Below are 18636 nucleotides of genomic sequence, written 5' to 3'. Positions count from 1 at the left end.
AAGTAAGTAAGCAAGAGAAAGGAAAACAGAGGACAGAGAGATAGAGAGAGGTCAAAGATGAAGGGATGTCAGAAGAAAGGGGGTAATTACTGGCCCTTTCTTATGGAAATGCTAATGAAGTAGGAGAGAGGCCAGTAGACAATGGGGGCTGCGAGCAGGTTGAGCGTCCCCATGTAAACAGCTTCCTGTCATGGAGCCATTTAGCCCTCACTTTTACTGACTAACAAGACATCTCCACGCCAACTACAAAGAGCCAGTCTTCATCAAAGACGGCCGCAGCCACCACCAGAGCACCTCGGACAGGTTACAGCACACTTTTCCCAGGGAATGATGGGATGTCAGATGATGTTGAGTGTCTCAGAGACCCAGATTTCAATTTTTTAACTCATTGTGTTTAGTATTAATGTAACATAAAGGACAAATAATCAAATAGCAGATCAATTTTGGTACACTCTTTAAAATAAAGGTTCCAAAAGGCGTTTTTTGCAGCGATGCCTACCATTTTGGGTTCCCCAAACAACCTTTTAGTGAACAGTTCTTAAAAGAACCATTATTTTCTTAGAGTGAAGAACATTCAAAACATCTAAAAGAACCTTTTTTGACTATAACGAACCTTTTGTGAAATGGAAAGGTTCTTCATAGAACCACCACTGCTAATAAAGAAGCTTTTATGTGTGGATGATTTCAGGAGTAAATATTTAAATGCAAACTCAAAATCTCTAAAGTTTTGTTGAGTCACTTCAATAATGGCGTAAAGAAAATTTTCAACAAATGCTTTCCTTTTCTATAAGCTTAAAAACGTACATCAGAATGATTCTTTTGTGTCTCTGTGTTATTTGAGGTAATTGATATTGTTGACTCTAAAATTACTTAGTCATTCTACACTCTGTACAAACACACACACACAGTGAGTCGCATGTACATGCAATAAAGCTCCTAAGCACGTCCAGTCATCTGACTCATGCTGACATTCCATCTATTATGAAGTATATCCTCTCCATCCGCTCGCCTACGCTGATGAAACGCCATATATTTTCATATTAGACACTAGAGTGTGAAAATACACAGGAGATAAATATTATTAGCAATCACAACTGCTAGCACAAAGGGATTTTTTTATAGAATTGTGCTTTTCTTTTCCATTGTGACAAATAATGGTCGCTTCATAGAGAAAATTTATGTTTATAAAAAGGTTTATAAATATATATCTATTTTTATTGTATTTTGTTTTATTTGAAAGAACTTTTAATTTGTTTTATTTTCACTTTATAATGTTTTGTTTTGTTTTGCCTTGTTTTGTTTTGTTTACAGTATACTGTAAACAAAACAAAACATTTTTAAAGCTTTTTCATACAAACTAAAATGTCAGTATTTAGACACTATAGTTTGGTTTGTTTGGGTTTTTTGCTGTTTTTGTTTGTTTGTTTTGTTTATATTAGTGTCTAACTACTGATATTTTGACATTTTGGTTTATTTGAAAAAGCTTTAAAATGTTTTTATTTATTTATTTATTTTTTGTTTGTTTTTTGTTTTTGTTTATAATAGTGTCTAACTACTGACATTTTGACATTTTGATTTGTTTGAAAAAGTTTTAAGTTTGTTTTGTTTTTTGTGTTGTTAAAAATAACAACACTGAAAATGATTAAAGAATCCCTGCGAATCTATGCCATGTCAGTAGATCTTCATCTATTCCTATTACTTGTTGGAGCAGCGATTCATGACAAACCACTGGTGTCAGAATTCCAGAACGACTGATTGAACCTCACTGGATGTTAAAATAGCAAAACCGTCCTGTAGGGGGCGACAACTCAGGTGTCCACAGGGAGGCGGAACACTCCGGCCCACGGCTTTGGTAAAAGATCTAGGATTAGGGGGCTGTATCTATTGTTCTTTAATGAGTGGCTTTGATCTGGGCACAGCGTTTAGTGTTTGTACACCTGGGTCACTGCGGCCCTTGAGTAGGACTGGCTGTGGTGAGCTGCTGCTGGTGGGTGGTGTGTGGGGGCTGTGGATGATGTGGATAGGGGGTTATGGGGGATATCCAGCATCGTGCAGGTAACACTTCCCAGTGAGCCACTGTTGCTGGCGTGGGAATGCAGTAAAAAGAGTCCTGCTAAGGGCCCTGCCCCCTTTGTTTGCTCTGGTTTTATGGTCTGCTGGCCCCCAGAACCTATATGGAGCTCCAGACTACACAGACGTAGGGCTCTAGCTTCCATAAACTATTGCAGGAAGAGCTACTGTATTAGATCTGTCTGTCATCAAGCAGTGCTGTATTATGCCTGTGAGTGGCGAGTAAGGTCAATTTATATATAATAAATATTATTATATATATAAATATATTTAATATATTATTTATTTATTTTTATTATTATTATATTTTTTTATTTTTGGAGTAAAATTTGTTAGCCATCTTTTTTTACATTTTTTTTATTTAAGACTGTCATTAAGTTTTTTTCAGTGAGTTACATAAAAACATACATTGGCCTAATTTGATACCAAAATGTAAGACTCACTGCCCCTTCACTAACTGCTAGTGGGTCATACGAGATCTTAAGATGCTGTCTCAACATAATGGCTGTTTATGCAGATGGTCCCTGGATAATTTTTTAAGTCATTTGTTCAGCACTTTCTTTTAACATAATTATTGACCATTTCAAAAATAACGACACCAAAGTCAACTTGGGAGTTGTTCTGTATTGTATTATCCATTGGAAATTAAAAGTTAAAATGTTACAGGCAGAGAGTGAAAATGTAAGCAAAACTCTCATTTGATTTTCTGATGTTAATGCAGATTGACCCCAATCAGAAGTAGCATTACTGCTAGGGATTAGGGCTGCACGATTATGACAAAAATCATAATTGTCGATTATTTCCTTGAAATTGTAATTGCGATTATTAATTATGATTATCACAGTTCACACTGAATGATGTATTGAATAGCTTTATACCATTGTTTGAAGCTAAAAAAAATTGTTTTTCTATAGCATTAAACCTCAAATGCCAACTATACATTGGTTTGGTTTCTTCTTTAAATAATAATAATAATAATAAAAGTCAACATATGCATATTATATTTATTATTATTTTTTATTATTATTATTTATTTTATTTTATTTTAATTAGGACAGTGCACATTGATCAACAAATCAGCAATAAGTATCAGTGTAAATATGCCGGAATTAGCACAATAGCTAAATTTCATCCGTTGTCCTAAGGCAGGTATCATAAAACACAAAATACAGATTACTTACAAACATAACAACATGCATGTAGACATATTACACAGAACAACAAAGACTAAGTACAGTAAACAGCAATCACATAGAAGTTAAAAGGCCACTATGAACAGACATCCAATGAGAAAATTATTTACATATGGGTACATCGCTGGTTTGATTTCAGCCATTGTTTAAGGTTTTTTTTAAAGGTTAAGTAATTGTCACAATTCCTAACTTGAGCTGGTAATGTATTCCATGATTGTGTGCCTCTGATAGACACCACCATTTGGCTAAATTTAGTTCTGCGCCATTGTACATTACAGTCTCCTCTGGTTAATGCTCTAGTGTTTACTTTAATGTTAGTTTTTTTATGTATAAAGTCTCTTAATGGTGGCGGGGCAAGCCCATATAATAATAGGGGCTTTTGCATCAGGTTGTTCTTGGAACTTAGATATAGGAACTAGCCACCAATGTGGTTCCCCGAGAACTAATGTTCCCCTAGGGCCTGAAGTGACGTAAACTGCGCTTGTTGTTGTTATTTTTATTTTTTTATTTTTAACAGTTCAGACAGATCCTAAGCACACAGTGCTCACATTCTTCGTCTTCATTAGTTTACGATCTGTTTAACCGTCCTGTAATATGTTATTAGATAGAACTGTTATACAAAGAAAGTAGACAGTATATGAATAAAGTATTAGCTTTTGCCATGTGGTTGATGCCCAGTGTCACTAACTTCATGTTTTGCTTGGTCTGCTCAAAGTCGCGCTGGATTTTCTCATTAGCATAAGGTTGAGAGGTCCTATCACTGTTTTTCATGTTTGTAAAGTTAGTTCGTGGAGTAAATATATAGGCTGTGTACACAGCTTTTTAAAAATGATGGGTGTTGGTGTTTCACGTGCGTTTGACTGGTATTGGTATTTCCTTTTGTGTTAGGTTAGACCTTTTACATTCTGAAGTAGTTGTGATTTGCCTCTCACAACGTAACTTGCTCTAAACACACCTCTTAAAGACACAGAATAATTTAAGTGGATATTTTTCCTTGTAATCGCGCCTTTGAATGATTACGAAATTGTGGCATCCATAATCATAATCGCGATTAGAAATTCATTTAATTGTGCTGCCCTACTAGAGATGCACCAATATATCGGCCAATAAATGGTATTTGGTCGATAGTTTAAAAACAGCTGATATTCCCAATAATCTGTATTCGGCCGATAAAGCAAATTTTCACACTATTGGCTATCGGCCGATAGTTTAAAAACAGCTGATATTCCCAATATTCGGTATTCGGCAAGTAAAAGCAAATTTCCACACTATCGGCTATCGGCTGGTAGTTTAAAAACAGCCAATATTCACAATAATTGGTATTCGGCCGATAAAAGCAAATTTTCACACTATCGGCCGATAGTTTAAAAACAGCAGATATTCCCAATAATCGGTATTCGGCTGATAAAAGCAAATTTTCACACTATTGGCTATCGGCCGATAGTTTAAAAACAGCTGATATTCCCAATAATCGGTATTCGGCCAGTAAAAGCAAATTTTCACACTATCGGCTATCGGCTGGTAGTTTAAAAACAGCTGATATTCCCAATATTCAGTATTCGGCCAGTAAAAGCAAATTTTCACACTATCGGCTATCGGCTAGTAGTTTAAAAACAGACGATATTCCCAGTAATCGGTATTCAGCCGATAAAAGCAAATTTTCACACTATTGGCTATCGGCCGATAGTTTAAAAACAGCCGATATTCCCAATAATCGGTATTCGGCCGATAAAAGCAAATTTTCACACTATTGGCTATCGGCCGATAGTTTAAAAACAGCTGATATTCACAATATTCGGTATTCGGCCAGTAAAAGCAAATTTCCACACTATCGGCTATCGGCTGGTAGTTTAAAAACAGCCAATATTCCCAATATTCGGTATTCGGCCAGTAAAAGCAAATTTCCACACTATCGGTTATCGGCTGGTAGTTTAAAAACAGCCGATATTCTCAATATTCAGTATTCGGCCAGTAAAAGCAAATTTCCACACTATCGGCTATCAGCTGGTAGTTTAAAAACAGCCAATATTCCCAATATTCGGTATTCGCCCAGTAAAAGCAAATTTTCACACTATCGGCTGGTAGTTTATAAATAGCCGATATTCCCAATAATCGGTATTCGGCCGATAAAAGCAAATTTTCACACTATTGGCTATTTGCCGATATTCAAGGACGATATATCCTGTCAATCAAAAGAGGGAAATGCACTGAAATTGTAATTTGTGTAAAGAAAATGCTAAGAAACCAGTTTGATGTTCAATAATAGTAATTTTATGAATTAATAACATTCAGAAATTTAAGAAATATTCATTTAATCTTTAGAATTTAGTTAATATTTTGTTAATATTAATTTGAGTAATGTGTTTATGTTTATAACAGATACCAGTTACTCTGAAACAAGTTGATGAAATGGAGAGAATAACATTTTTATTTGCATTTCTTTTAAATTTAATAATTAAAAATATGATTAATCATTAATTATAATGAAATGTCATTAATTTAAAAGAAGGTATAAAAGGCAGAACCCCCAAACTATCTGTATCATTATTGGTATTGGCAGATATCCCTCTGTTATAGTCGGCTATCGTATCGGTGGAGAAATTTAGTATCGGTGCATCTCTAAATAACTGCACTAATTAAATGTACCTTTCTAAAAAAAAAACTGCATTCCTACATTTGTGGTAAGACATAAAACTTCAATAATATCACTGGGTTTTGATGAAGTCAGAGGCGTTTTTAGCCTGTAGCTACAAGTGGCATCATTATGAAGACATCATCCCCAGGGTTAAAAGGAAATGAAGCATCAGGTTTACACCTACACCATCACCCTGCTGCATGCATATTCGCTGCTTATATGTTTCTGCATACACTGTGTTTCCACTTGCATTCAAGTAAAACATCACTGTAATTCAAATTGCTTACATTCAAAACCAATCTGATAAAGGAACAATCATGGGAAGAGGAAGTAAAACTTCTTTATATTTGGATGCAATTGAAATCTTTAACAGTGACCAATGTTTCCTTTAAATAATCAATTTGCACACTACCTTGAGAATTTGTGTGTGTGAGTCTGCTTGTGACTGCAGTGAATGTTTTAATTATGTTTTTTTCACACACTGGTGAGTGTTGACCTCAGTGAGACACCACAAAACATGAAAAATCTGCTAAAGGAAGCATCTCTGCACCCTATGTGGTTACGCGCATTTCTTTAAAGACAAGTTTAAACATAATCAAACATATTTTCACTCTGTGAGAGACCCTTATAACACATGAACATGTCAGCTATTAAAACAATTATAGTCGTAATATTGTGTAGGCCTAAAGGCTATAAGACTAATGTAAACGGCAACACTTGGGACATATTTATTTCCCCTTATAGAAGTTTTTGATTCCTGAGGCACAGATATGGAAGTTCCAATGGGAAACAAACAAACAAACAAACAAAAAAAGGTTCAGTGGGCTTCTATATAAAACCCTAGGGTTGTTGACTCAAGCTTTATGCCAAAAAGGTTCTATATAATGAGAAATGTCTTACATGATTGTATAATACTTTAATGTTTAACAGGTTATTTTGATTTTTTTGTAGTGATAATGAAAAATGAAAAATGAAAATGACTTTGACTTTGGTGACTTTGTTTCTTCAGTAGAACACAAATGATGATTTTTAACTGCAACCGTTGCCGTCTGTCAGTCAAATGATGGGAGTGAATGGGAACTCGAACAATAAGAGTAAAAAAAACATGCACAGACAAATCACAATGTCCAACTGCGTTCAGCACTCGCTTAGTGAGGTCTGATCACGCTCTGACAACGGCAGTGATGTCTCACGCTCATTGAAGTATAAGCGCGAGACATCACTGCCGTCACTAAGCGAGTACTGAACGCAGTTGGACATAATGGTGTATTAGAGGTAAAAAATGATATAAATACTGTTCGGTTTCTCGCACAAACCGATCGGTTCCTGTCTTAGGACATCAATGTGTCGTCACGAGCCGCAGGGTTTAATTTGGATTTGTCTGTTCATGTTTTTTCGACTCTTATTGTCCGAGTTCCCATTCACTCCCATTATTTGACTGACAGACGGCAACGTTTGGAGTTAAAAATCATAATTTGTGTTCTACTGAAGAAACTGTCACCTACATCTTGGATGTGCTGGGGGTAAGCAGATAAACATCAAATTTTCATTTTTGGGTGAACTATCCCTTTAAGTATCTATAAAGAACCTTCACTTCAGAGAGTGTATATAAACGCTGTTGTTACATATTTATTTGCATTTAGTGACAAAATTTCTCAGTACATTTTGATAAAGAGGTCATTTATAAATATTGTGAAGCAGAAAAACAATGAAAACAACCATCATGTTTAAAACAACCATCAGAATGCAAAACATTTCAAAGGAGTAAAAAGATCTAATGAGTTGTTATCACTGTGTCTTTGTTGCTGGGCAACCTGACCTTGGAGTGTGCTGTAAATCAGTGCGTTGTCACCCTCTCTGCCTGACCTGTGTGCTCAAACCAGCTAACACTGAAGTGAGATGGAGAGCCATGTATCCATGCCAACATGCTTTATTTTTAATAGTAGACATAAAGAAAACTGTTCAACATCTTTGTTGATCCTGGAACAACATTCCAATCAACCAATCAGATTTTAAGTACAAGTACGTCAAGTTTAGGCTCACAACCAGGGTTAGGTGCTTCTACATCAGTGTTATTCACCTATCATTTCTCTGTGATTTTAGGGATAACTTATGGGTTAGGTTTAGGGATAGGGATATGGTTAGGATTACATTTTCGGACAGGAATGTTGTTCCAGGATCAACAAAATATGCTGACCCAGGACGTGCCCTCATTACATAGATCATATTTCATATGTTAATGTCATAGTGAAAATATCAATAATTTGATCACATAGTATTATTATTATCATCATGGTGTGAAAAAGCTTGTCATTCTGTATGACCACAGAAAAACAAACGGATACAAAACTGATGAGGGTCTGGGTTGCTTTTAAAATACATCATAGAAAAAAACTGATAAATAATACAATAGAGTTTAAGAATTAAGAAATTACTAATGTATACTGCATTATATGGATGTATAAAATTGTATGTAGGGTGAATTCAGGTTGATTGGGACACCTTTTCATCTCAATGGCAAAAAGTGTCCCAATCATCCTGAATTCACCCTATATAGTGTATACAAGATGTACTACATACAGAGTTTGGGGTCCGTAAGAATTTTTGGTAACACTTTATTTTAAGGGCATGCATATTACTAGAATATTGGCTGTTTATTAGTACATATTAAGCACATATTAAATCCTACCCAATACCTACTATTTAAAACTATTTAAAACTATAAAACTTACTATTATTAAGACGTAAATTAGGAGTTTATTGAGGGAAAAGTCATAGTTAATAGTGAATATGTGTTCCCTATACTAAAGTGTTACTGAATTTTTTTGAAAGAAATTGATAGTTTTATTCAGCAAAGGCGCATTAAATTGGTCCAAAGTGACAGTAAAGACATTTATAAACATTTCAAATAAATGCTTCAACTTTCTATTCATCAAAGAATCTTGAAAAAAGTGCATCTTAATAGTTTCCACACAAAATATTAAGCTGTTTTCAACATTGATAGTAATAAGAAATGTTTCTTGAGCAGCAAATCAGCATTTCTGAAGGATCATGTGACACTGAAAACTGGAGTAATGATGTTGAAAATTCAGCTTTACCATCACAGGAAAATATATTCAAATAGAACACAGTTATTTTAAATTGCAATAATATTTCACAATATTACTTTTTATTATAATTTTAATCAAATATGTAGCTATGGTGAGCATATGAGACATATATTTAAAAAAACATTTTAAAATCTTACTGACCCCATACTTCTGAAAAGTAGTGTGTAAATATTACTTTCTATTTTTACCTTTGGTTTTTATTGTTTGCAAGCAAAAGCAAAAAGAAATAGTTTAAATATACCATTTTATTTTCATACTTAGAAGACAGAAGAAACCTTCTAAAGTATATTTGAGTACTCTTGAAATTGAAATCACCTCCATCAAGAGTTTTTGGTAATGACAAAATGAAAAAAACAAACGAAAAAACCCACTCCTGATTAGACCAGTTTAAAGAAACTTCCCTCTATGATTTTCTCTCACAGCTTTCTCCGCTGGCTGTTGACTTTCTTCAGCTCTCACCTCACTGTGTCCCTACAGGATAAAGTTCATCAGAAGCTTCTGAAGCAATACCATCTTCTCTCCCTCTCTCATTAGCATCCAAAAGGTCTGACGTCTATTGCGGGGAGGGGGGCCGAGAGAGAGGGAGAGGGGAACAATTACTGTCCCTCCAGTCTTTTTTATCCTTTTCAAAGGGCAGGGTGATTAGGAGAGGAAAGTTTAGATTTCCTGAACTTGAAGTGGAAACGCAGCAGTGACAGACGCATCTCAAGACTCAATCCACATCTGGCTGAGAGCGGGGGGAGTGTGTCTGTGTGGACGGCAGTACTGTAAACCCACTCGATCTAGTGTCCCTCCACATACACATGCACCGTCCTCCACTGCTTCAGTCTGTCTTCGGTTATAAAACCACTTCAAATGCAATGACAGCTGTGCTGAAAAAACTGGCTTGTGATTTTAAAATTCTGATTTCATTGATGCTTGCGTGCACTCGCGTCAATTGCACTTATAAACTGAAATTGAATTCAAAATGGCTGACATAATTACTTGCGTTTTGCATGCGTTTACAGCAAAAACATTTAGTTTATTAACAAATCATTCAGGCTAAAATATGATTAAATAATGATTATCAATCAACATAATAAACATAACAGTTAATTTTGGAGCTTGACTGTCTCCACAAAACAGCTGAAAACTTTATGACAAATTTATGAACGATGGACAGCAGCAACAACAACAACTTTTGATTAAACACCATGTTGGTGTGTGTGTGTGTGTGTGTCTAGTCTTAAACAGTGAGACAAAAGAAAAAGAAATAAATGTACTGTACTATGTAATGTATGTATACAGTGTATACTAATAGGTAATATAAAATGCTACATCAAAAGTTTGAGGTCACTAACAGTTATTTTTAAAGAAATGAATACTTTTATTCAGCAAGGATGCGTTAAATTGATTAAAAGTGACATTTATAAAGTTACAAAATATTTATATTTTAAATAAATGCTGATCTTTTTAACTGCCTATTAATGAAAGACTCAAAAATAACATTATTTATTAACACAATAAAAAATGATTCAATTTTGGAGCAATTTGGAGTCCCCATGAGAAAAAAAACAGCTTATAAATCATACAGAATGATGTTTTTTGAAAATGTAAAAATTCAGAAAGTTTTCAGTGATGAGTAGGTTTCGGGAATAGAATATACAGTTTGAACAGTATAAAAATCATTGTCTATGGAATGTCCCCATAAAACATGGAAACGTGTGTGTGTGCGCGTATGTCTATGTGTGTGTCTTGTCTCTTTTATTTTTCAAAGACTGACTCATCTGACTCCCCTGTTTACTGATTTAGGCCAGAGAGGAGAAGTGTGGAAAATATGCATCTTCTCTTATAACTGTCCTTTTGTGGAGCACCAGTCCTCTGTAATATTTCTCACTGAGGTGAGAGTGTCCTTGTGCCAGGGAAAGGCAGCATCTCTTAACCCCTACATCGCCGAGCAGAACCGCTCGCACAAAACCTACATCAACATTAAAAAGCTGTGTACTTTCATGTGATTAACTTTACAATCGAATAATACACTGGTTTATGGGTCAGATCGGGTATATAGCAACTACAGGTTCACTTATTATTATTATGTATTTCTATTTCTGCTGAAAGATGAAATTGTATTTAAATCTGCAATATGTTTAACAAAAGTTAGGTTTCATTTAAAAATAAGCTCATATGTAATATTTTAAGTCAGTAATTCTAGCCCAAATATAATAATCATGGTTGTCGAATATCAGAGGTTGAGTGAGCTTGTCATTTCCCCAAGTGTATCGAAGGAAACAAAGTATAATGCGTGTGTGTGTGTGCACACGTTTTTGTGACATATCAGGACACAAATTTGTATAATGACATAGGTATGACTAAGGAGAGTGTGACTTATGAGGACATTACCCCATGTCCCCATTTTTCAAAAGGCTTATAAATCATACAGAATGAGTTTTTGTGAGAAAGTAAAAATGTTTCCTGTGATAGGTGTAAGGCGACAAAAAATACGGTTTGTACAGTATAAAAATCATTATGCCTATGGAATGTCCCCACAATTCACAAAAACAAACGTGTGTGTGTGTGTGAGAAAGAGAATGAAACAGAAGCTCAGGACAGGAGAGTGAGCTTGATGTGACTGATGACAGGCTGTTTGTTAGTCTGTAAATCAGCTGAATCTAAGCAGTGGAAAGGTGTGAGGGCCCTTCACATTTATGGCCCCTGAGAAGTGCGGACTACATCAACATCCTCTATCATCAACTCCAAGTGCGTCAGAGAGACACCGATTCACAGAGCTCTTTTAAACTTAAAACAGTCCACATCAATGCCTACCATCTTAGATCATGTAAGAAAAATATAATGCGCTGTCAATTGTGAGACAATATAGGCTAAATAAGGGAGGCTGGTCGTGTTTATAAAATACTTAATCAATAATTCTAAGTAACTGCCTCAGTGAATTAAAGCTGGTTTTCATTGTTGTTGCATGTTTTTTTTTCCAAACATGAAGATATTAGGTTAAATATATATTTTAGATGCCTTTTTATTGAAGTATAATGGTCCCATTGCATGACGTATTAATTTTAAGACTATTAAAAAATATTTTCATGATTTGTTATCATAACTTTTTTTTTTGTCAAATCAACTTAGATACTTAAAAGTTCATATAACATAATATTTTGAGTTTCTGTTGATTAAATCAATCGCCTTCATTGTATTAACTCAATTTTTTAATTTCAATGAACAAAATTTTAAGTTAAATCAACAGTTTTTTACAGTGTAAAAAGTATTCCATAAAGTGTCTTCAAAAACTTCATATAGATTTTAGAAGATTTATATATAAACACAACTTACAATTACAAATGAATTAGAAATGTTTCAGTTGTTTACACTAGGTTTAGATGAAGTATAACATGTCACAATGCAAGCCATTGCTCAACTTCTCGTGTCAAGAACCCTAATATAATCCGAGCTACATTTATTGACTGTACCATTCATTACTTTAAATGAAAACTGCCACGAAGTAAACAATAGGCCAATCCAATTTTTAAAACAACAAAAATATTGTTACATTTATAGCTTAATTTAAGTAGCCTATTTAAATAGCCTACTCATAAGAAGTAAGTAATTTTATGTTTATTTATTATTTTAAACAAAGAAAAAAAGTTCCAAGCTGTATAGACTATATTTGAGGTACGTGTTAAAATTCAGGCCGAAAAGCAGCACATAAATATCCCAGATATTGCTGTAGGACACTTATCTGGCTGGAGTCATGCTGGATTAAGGGAATTCACACAAATCACCTTTGGGCCATCCACACTTCAGTCGAGCACTGGCGCAGGACGCGTCAATGGCCGCATCCTAATGGCCCGTCCCAGTAAACACGAGCTTTCTCACATGTGTATCTGGGACAACAAAAGATTAGCATTATTCGCAAATATACAGCTGAGTTCAAAGGCACCGAGGGAGCAGACACTGTCTCTCTTCCTTCTTTTGTTTCAAAGGCGAGTTCGCGAAAATGAAAACAAGTTTGGATTTAGCCAATCATTCCACCATATATAGGCTATATACTCCGATGTTCTTATAAAACGAGCATTTTGGTCAATGTTTACATTAAAATAATTCTAATAATAAGAATAGGCTACCTATATATATATATATATATATATATATATATATATATATATATATATATATATAAGAATGTATTTAAACTAGGCTATTTAATAATATGCTAATAGCTAATAGTCACAATAAAAGACAGAACAAGTAGCCTAAAAGTGTGTAAAGTATTTTCAGAATCAGTTTCAAATTCAAAAACATTATTATTGTCCAGTGTAATAGCTTAAATTGTGCTTAGTTTGTTAATGATGTCATTTTTTACATTTTTTTATTTCATTATTATTATTATTATTATTTTCACAAAGGCCTATGTATCTTAAACATTTTTCAGTGACTGTAGACTTTCTTCAAGCACTTTAACACTTTGTAACGTGCCACTATGAATACTTTCCGTTTTGTGGCGACAAATTATCGGGCGCTATTAGGGCGAGATGGGCCTGGTCTCGCGCTCCGGGTCACGCCCCGTAACAGCAGGAGCTCAGTATCGGGCCTTTAAAAAGGCTCCCGGCGCGTTAAAAGGGCAGATTGAGTCGTGCTGTCAAAGCATCGTGACCCAACGGGATTTGGTGATTTCGGACTTAACCCAAGGTTTATTTTATCGGAAATATGTCTTCCTCAAGTCCCGATCAGCGCTTGGATCACCTCCTGAGCGCCGTGGAGAGCGAATTTCAGAAGGGCAGCGAGAAAGGCGACGCGTCCGAGCGGGATATTAAACTTTCCCTTGAAGACGCGGAGTTGTGGACCAAATTTAAAGAACTTACCAATGAAATGATTGTCACTAAGACTGGAAGGTATGTTGAGATTTGACAACAGTTGATAGAATTCACTGCATTAAAACGCTCCCTATATGTTTTTTTTTATAACGTTACTGCCCCTAATCTAACGTAAAAAAAAAAGTAATGAAAATGGTTCCTGAAGTTACGCTAGACATTCTCAGTAGTCATTCGTCGCTAAAATAAAGTTTCACTAGCGTTGCTATGGTTACGAATCGGTTGTTCATTAGCGTTCTAGTTTTATCGCGATAATACTTGTCGAGTTCATCAAGTTTGAATACTATTAAAATGTTCTGACAAATCTTTGTCTCGTCTTCTAGGCGAATGTTTCCCGTGCTCAGAGCCAGTGTCACCGGTCTCGACCCCAACGCAATGTACTCGGTCCTGCTGGACTTCGTGGCGGCCGATAATAACCGGTGGAAATATGTGAACGGCGAATGGGTTCCCGGCGGGAAACCCGAACCTCAGAGTCCGAGCTGCGTCTACATCCACCCAGACTCACCCAACTTCGGCGCGCACTGGATGAAAGCTCCCGTCTCTTTCAGCAAAGTCAAACTCTCCAATAAACTCAATGGAGGAGGACAGGTAAAGGAAATCTTTAGTTCTCAATGGTAAAATTAATAAAAATAAAAAAGTTTACAGTAAAAGTATACCGTTTTTGTTAGGAGTTAAATATTTTACATATTATTTTGTTTAAATTATACTTAAAATTGAAATTATATTCAACATTCATGAAATTACTAATGAAAACAATCATTTCTTCTTCTCTTTTAGATTATGTTGAACTCTTTGCACAAATACGAACCCAGAATTCACATAGTGAAAGTCGGTGGGATTCAGAAAATGATCAGCAGTCAGTCTTTTCCTGAGACCCAGTTTATTGCAGTCACAGCTTATCAGAATGAAGAGGTGAGTGTTTGTTAAATGACTCCTGAGATGTGTCCTCAACCTTCAAAATGTTGTATTCATTGAACATTTTCCTTTATATTCATTTGCTCTAATCCTGAATTATTTTTCAGATCACAGCTCTGAAGATTAAGCACAATCCATTTGCCAAAGCATTCCTAGATGCCAAAGAAAGGTACAAGAAAAAATACAATTATGAGACAATTTCTCTTTAAAAGCCATTCCGTTACTGTTGATGTTCATGATTACAACTGAACATTTTTTGTTGTCATGTTAACAGAAGTGACCACAAGGAAGTCCCAGACCACAGCACTGACAATCAGCAATCTGGATACTCACAACGTAAGTGAACCAACACTCAAAAGAACTTTATAAACAACTAAATCTTCCCCTCAAACAGTGTCTTATAGCATATTTAACATTTGCATCTTCCTCCAACAGTTGGTGGCTGGTTCCTGCCCAGTAACGGCCCTATGGGCCCCAGCAGCAGCCCTCCTCAGTTCAGTGGGGCTCCTGTTCACTCCTCCGGCTCATACTGTGAGAGATACTCCAGCCTGAGGAACCACAGAGCCGCTCCGTATCCCAGCCATTACCCCCACCGCAGCACTACCACCAGTAAGAGCAAATTCATTCAGTTCAATTCAGCTTAAAGTACTTTACTGGCAAAGCCTTATACACTAAACAAGTAATGACAAGAAAAAGAAATATACTTTGTATTAAAATGAAGTATTTAATTACATGCAGGTATTTTTTTAAAATATAAGTACAATGTAAAAACATGGATGTACACAATAAGTGCATTGTAGACTTAATATAAAGTGGGACGGATGTTTTTTTATAATATTGATCAAGGCAGTAGTTGGTTTCTGAGGGTGTGCAGCCGAAAAAATGAAATTGGCAGACTTGAAACCTTTATAGTTAAAACTCAGTCCATTTTAGCACAGTAACATTGCCATTCACAGCAGTTTCTCTCACTCAGAAAGCGTTTTTATTGTGTATTTCAATCTATTCCTTTCCATTTATTTACTTTACTTGTATTTTGCTTTTAGATAACTACATGGACAACTCTTCAGGAAGTCTTGCTTCTCACGATAGCTGGTCAGCCCTGCAGATACCCAACTCCAGTGGCATGGGCACCCTGGCCCACACCACCAACACTACCTCAAACACCAGGTCAGTACTTTCCACACATAAACAATGATCTTTCTTATTTTTTTGTATAAATAACAACGACTGACCAATGGATTTGCTAACTAACCATGTACTTTCTATGTTTATAGCCAGTACCCAAGCTTGTGGTCCGTTGCGGGGACGACCCTCACCCCGTCGGGCTCAGCATCGGGGTCCATCACGGGCGGCCTGACGTCTCAGTTCCTGCGCGGTTCTTCGGTGTCCTACTCTGGGCTGACCTCTTCTCTGCCCGTGTCTTCTCCCTCCTCTATGTATGATCCAGGCCTGAGCGAGGTTGGCGTGGGAGATGCCCAGTTTGAGAGCTCCATCGCCAGGCTTACAGCATCCTGGGCGCCTGTGGCACAGAGCTACTGAGTTCCAGATGAAGCGCCTGCTTTAATTCCAACTGAGACTCTGTGACTGATGGTGCAGTATGGGACTTGATCTGAGGTCAAGATCCTACAAAGGCTGGCCTACTTCCAGAGGGAACGTAGAAGAGCTTCTCGCCGTTTCGACAATCAGAAAACGGGTCTATTTTTAAAAAAAATCACGTGTGTATGATATTGTGGCATGCGATAACACAATCAATATCTGATAAGAGACAATCGCTTAATCATAGAGTATCTATATTTACAAAAACCATCATCTGCCAAAAAATGGGGCCAATTATGGTGTTTATTCTTAATAATATTATCTAAAAGATTAATAAGACCAAATCGTGCTGTTGACTCACTAAAATGTATATGTGTGTAAATAAATAGAAATTAACGACCATTTTCATTGTATTACAGTATGTAACTGTAACAGTCTGACCTGTGCTTTCTGTACAACAAGAGAAAGGCAGAATTTGCTGTTTAGTTTAAAATGGTGAAAATGGTTTAAAAAAAAAGTGACCCTGTAGTTATGTCTGCAATCCGTCCTATAGAGAAATCATTTGTACATATCTATCTATTTGTATTTGTTGGACTCTTTGTGAGTTTTATTTATGTCATTTTAATAATAAATTAAATTTCTTTTTTTTCCCCTGTCAAACACTTGCCAGTGGTCTTTACTTACCTATTTGTCATATTATTAACATTTGGTTTATTCAAGGGACTTTTATGCACAAATCTTGACATTGTAAGGAACAAATAATAACACACTGCTATAATTATTAGAATATCAATTGATCATTTTAAAAGGGTGTCACTGTAAAAAAGATTGTTGGTTTAACTTAAAAAAAGTAAGTTACCTGGTTGCCTTAAAATTTTGAGTTCACTGAAATTAAAAATTTGAGTTAATACTATGAAGACGATTGGTTTAATCAACAGAAACTCAAAATATTATGTTAGCTGAACTACATTAATTATCTAAGTTGATTTAACAAAAGAAAAAATGTTATGATAACAAATCATGAAATTGCAGTAATAATGTCCTAACTGCTAATTGGTTTTAATGGTTGTTTCCTATGAAACAGATGAGTATTGATGGAGAGGTTTTAAATATTTGCTTGTTTAAAACAAATTCGAGCATTTATCATAAATTAGGCATTATACATGAATAATCTGATAACATACAAGGTTTTTCAGGTCTTTGTCTAATCACTTAAAGTCGTACTGTTCTATTATTTCATGTGTATCGTTAAACATTTTGATCTGGAGCCACATCAGTGAGGCAGTTTGAAGCAGGTGGAAGATGATCCTTAAATTCAGGGAAAGGTTGTGAGTTTAGATGAGCGCTGATGATAATGCAGCAGCAGGTTTGTGTGAAATGAAGTCTGGGCTCAGTGAATGCTGTAATAGAGAGATGTCAGGCGGTGAGATACAGAGCATGTGATGGGCTTCACAATCTCTCACAGCGCTTTGTTAGAATCTGCAGATCTGTGTGACACATGGTCAACACATTTCAAAAAAGAAAAGAAAAAAAAATTGACTGATCCTGACACAAATGAGAAAATTAAAATGGCAAAACCTAAAAACAAGAATTTAAAGGATTAGTCACCTTCATGTTGTTCCAAACCTGTAAGACCTTCGTTCATCTCTGTAACACAAATTAAGATATTTTTGATGAAATCCGAGAGCTCTCTGACTCCTCAGACAGCAATTTAATTACCACATTCAAGGTCCAGAAAGGTACTAAAGACATTGTTAAAATAGTCTACAGTGGTTCAACCTTAATGTTACGAAGTGACAAGAATATTTTTTGTGCACAAAAACAAAACTAAAATAATGACTTTAATCAACAATCTCTTCTCTTCCATGTCAGTCTCCTATGCAGATGACGCAGTAAGCACAGTGCAGTGCTTCTGTGTTTACGTCTGAATGCCAACTCACTATTGGCCGATGCTGTAGATGACGCATGTGAATTTGACATTTTGTTTTGTTTTTGCGCACAAAAGTATTTTTGTCGCTTCATAAAATTCTTTAGTATACCTTTCTGGGCCTTGACAGTGGTGGTTAAATTGCTGTCTGAGAGCGCTCAGATTTCATTAAAAATATCTTAATTTGTGTTCCGAAGCTGAATGAAGGTCTTTTGGGTGTGGAATGACAATGAGTAATAAATGACAGAATTTTCATTTTTGGGTGAACTAACCCTTTAATATTTTAAATGGGAAGAGACACACACATTCTCTCTTTTTGGATCAACATTAATGTTGCACACTTTGTTAAAGATTCATTTACTTCTGAACATAATTTGTGTTCTACGGAGCC

At 35.6% G+C, this 18636-nt stretch overlaps 1 protein-coding gene across 1 annotated transcript; it reads left to right on the top strand.

The window, feature by feature from the left end:
• The first annotated feature begins 13432 nt into the window (after window positions 1-13432).
• On the top strand, window positions 13433-16978 carry tbxta (T-box transcription factor Ta). The gene is made up of 8 exons (XM_048201992.1): window positions 13433-13888; window positions 14191-14455; window positions 14645-14779; window positions 14890-14951; window positions 15057-15118; window positions 15218-15391; window positions 15826-15949; window positions 16057-16978. The coding sequence occupies exons 1-8, from the start codon at window positions 13704-13706 to the stop codon at window positions 16319-16321; spliced, it is 1272 nt and encodes a 423-aa protein (XP_048057949.1). The 5' UTR covers window positions 13433-13703; the 3' UTR covers window positions 16322-16978.
• Window positions 16979-18636: the final 1658 nt, after the last annotated feature.

The sequence above is a fragment of the Megalobrama amblycephala genome, linkage group LG9 (genome assembly GCF_018812025.1).
Source record: "Megalobrama amblycephala isolate DHTTF-2021 linkage group LG9, ASM1881202v1, whole genome shotgun sequence".
Lineage (NCBI taxonomy): Eukaryota > Metazoa > Chordata > Actinopteri > Cypriniformes > Xenocyprididae > Megalobrama > Megalobrama amblycephala.
This window is presented reverse-complemented; position numbering and strand designations above follow the sequence as displayed.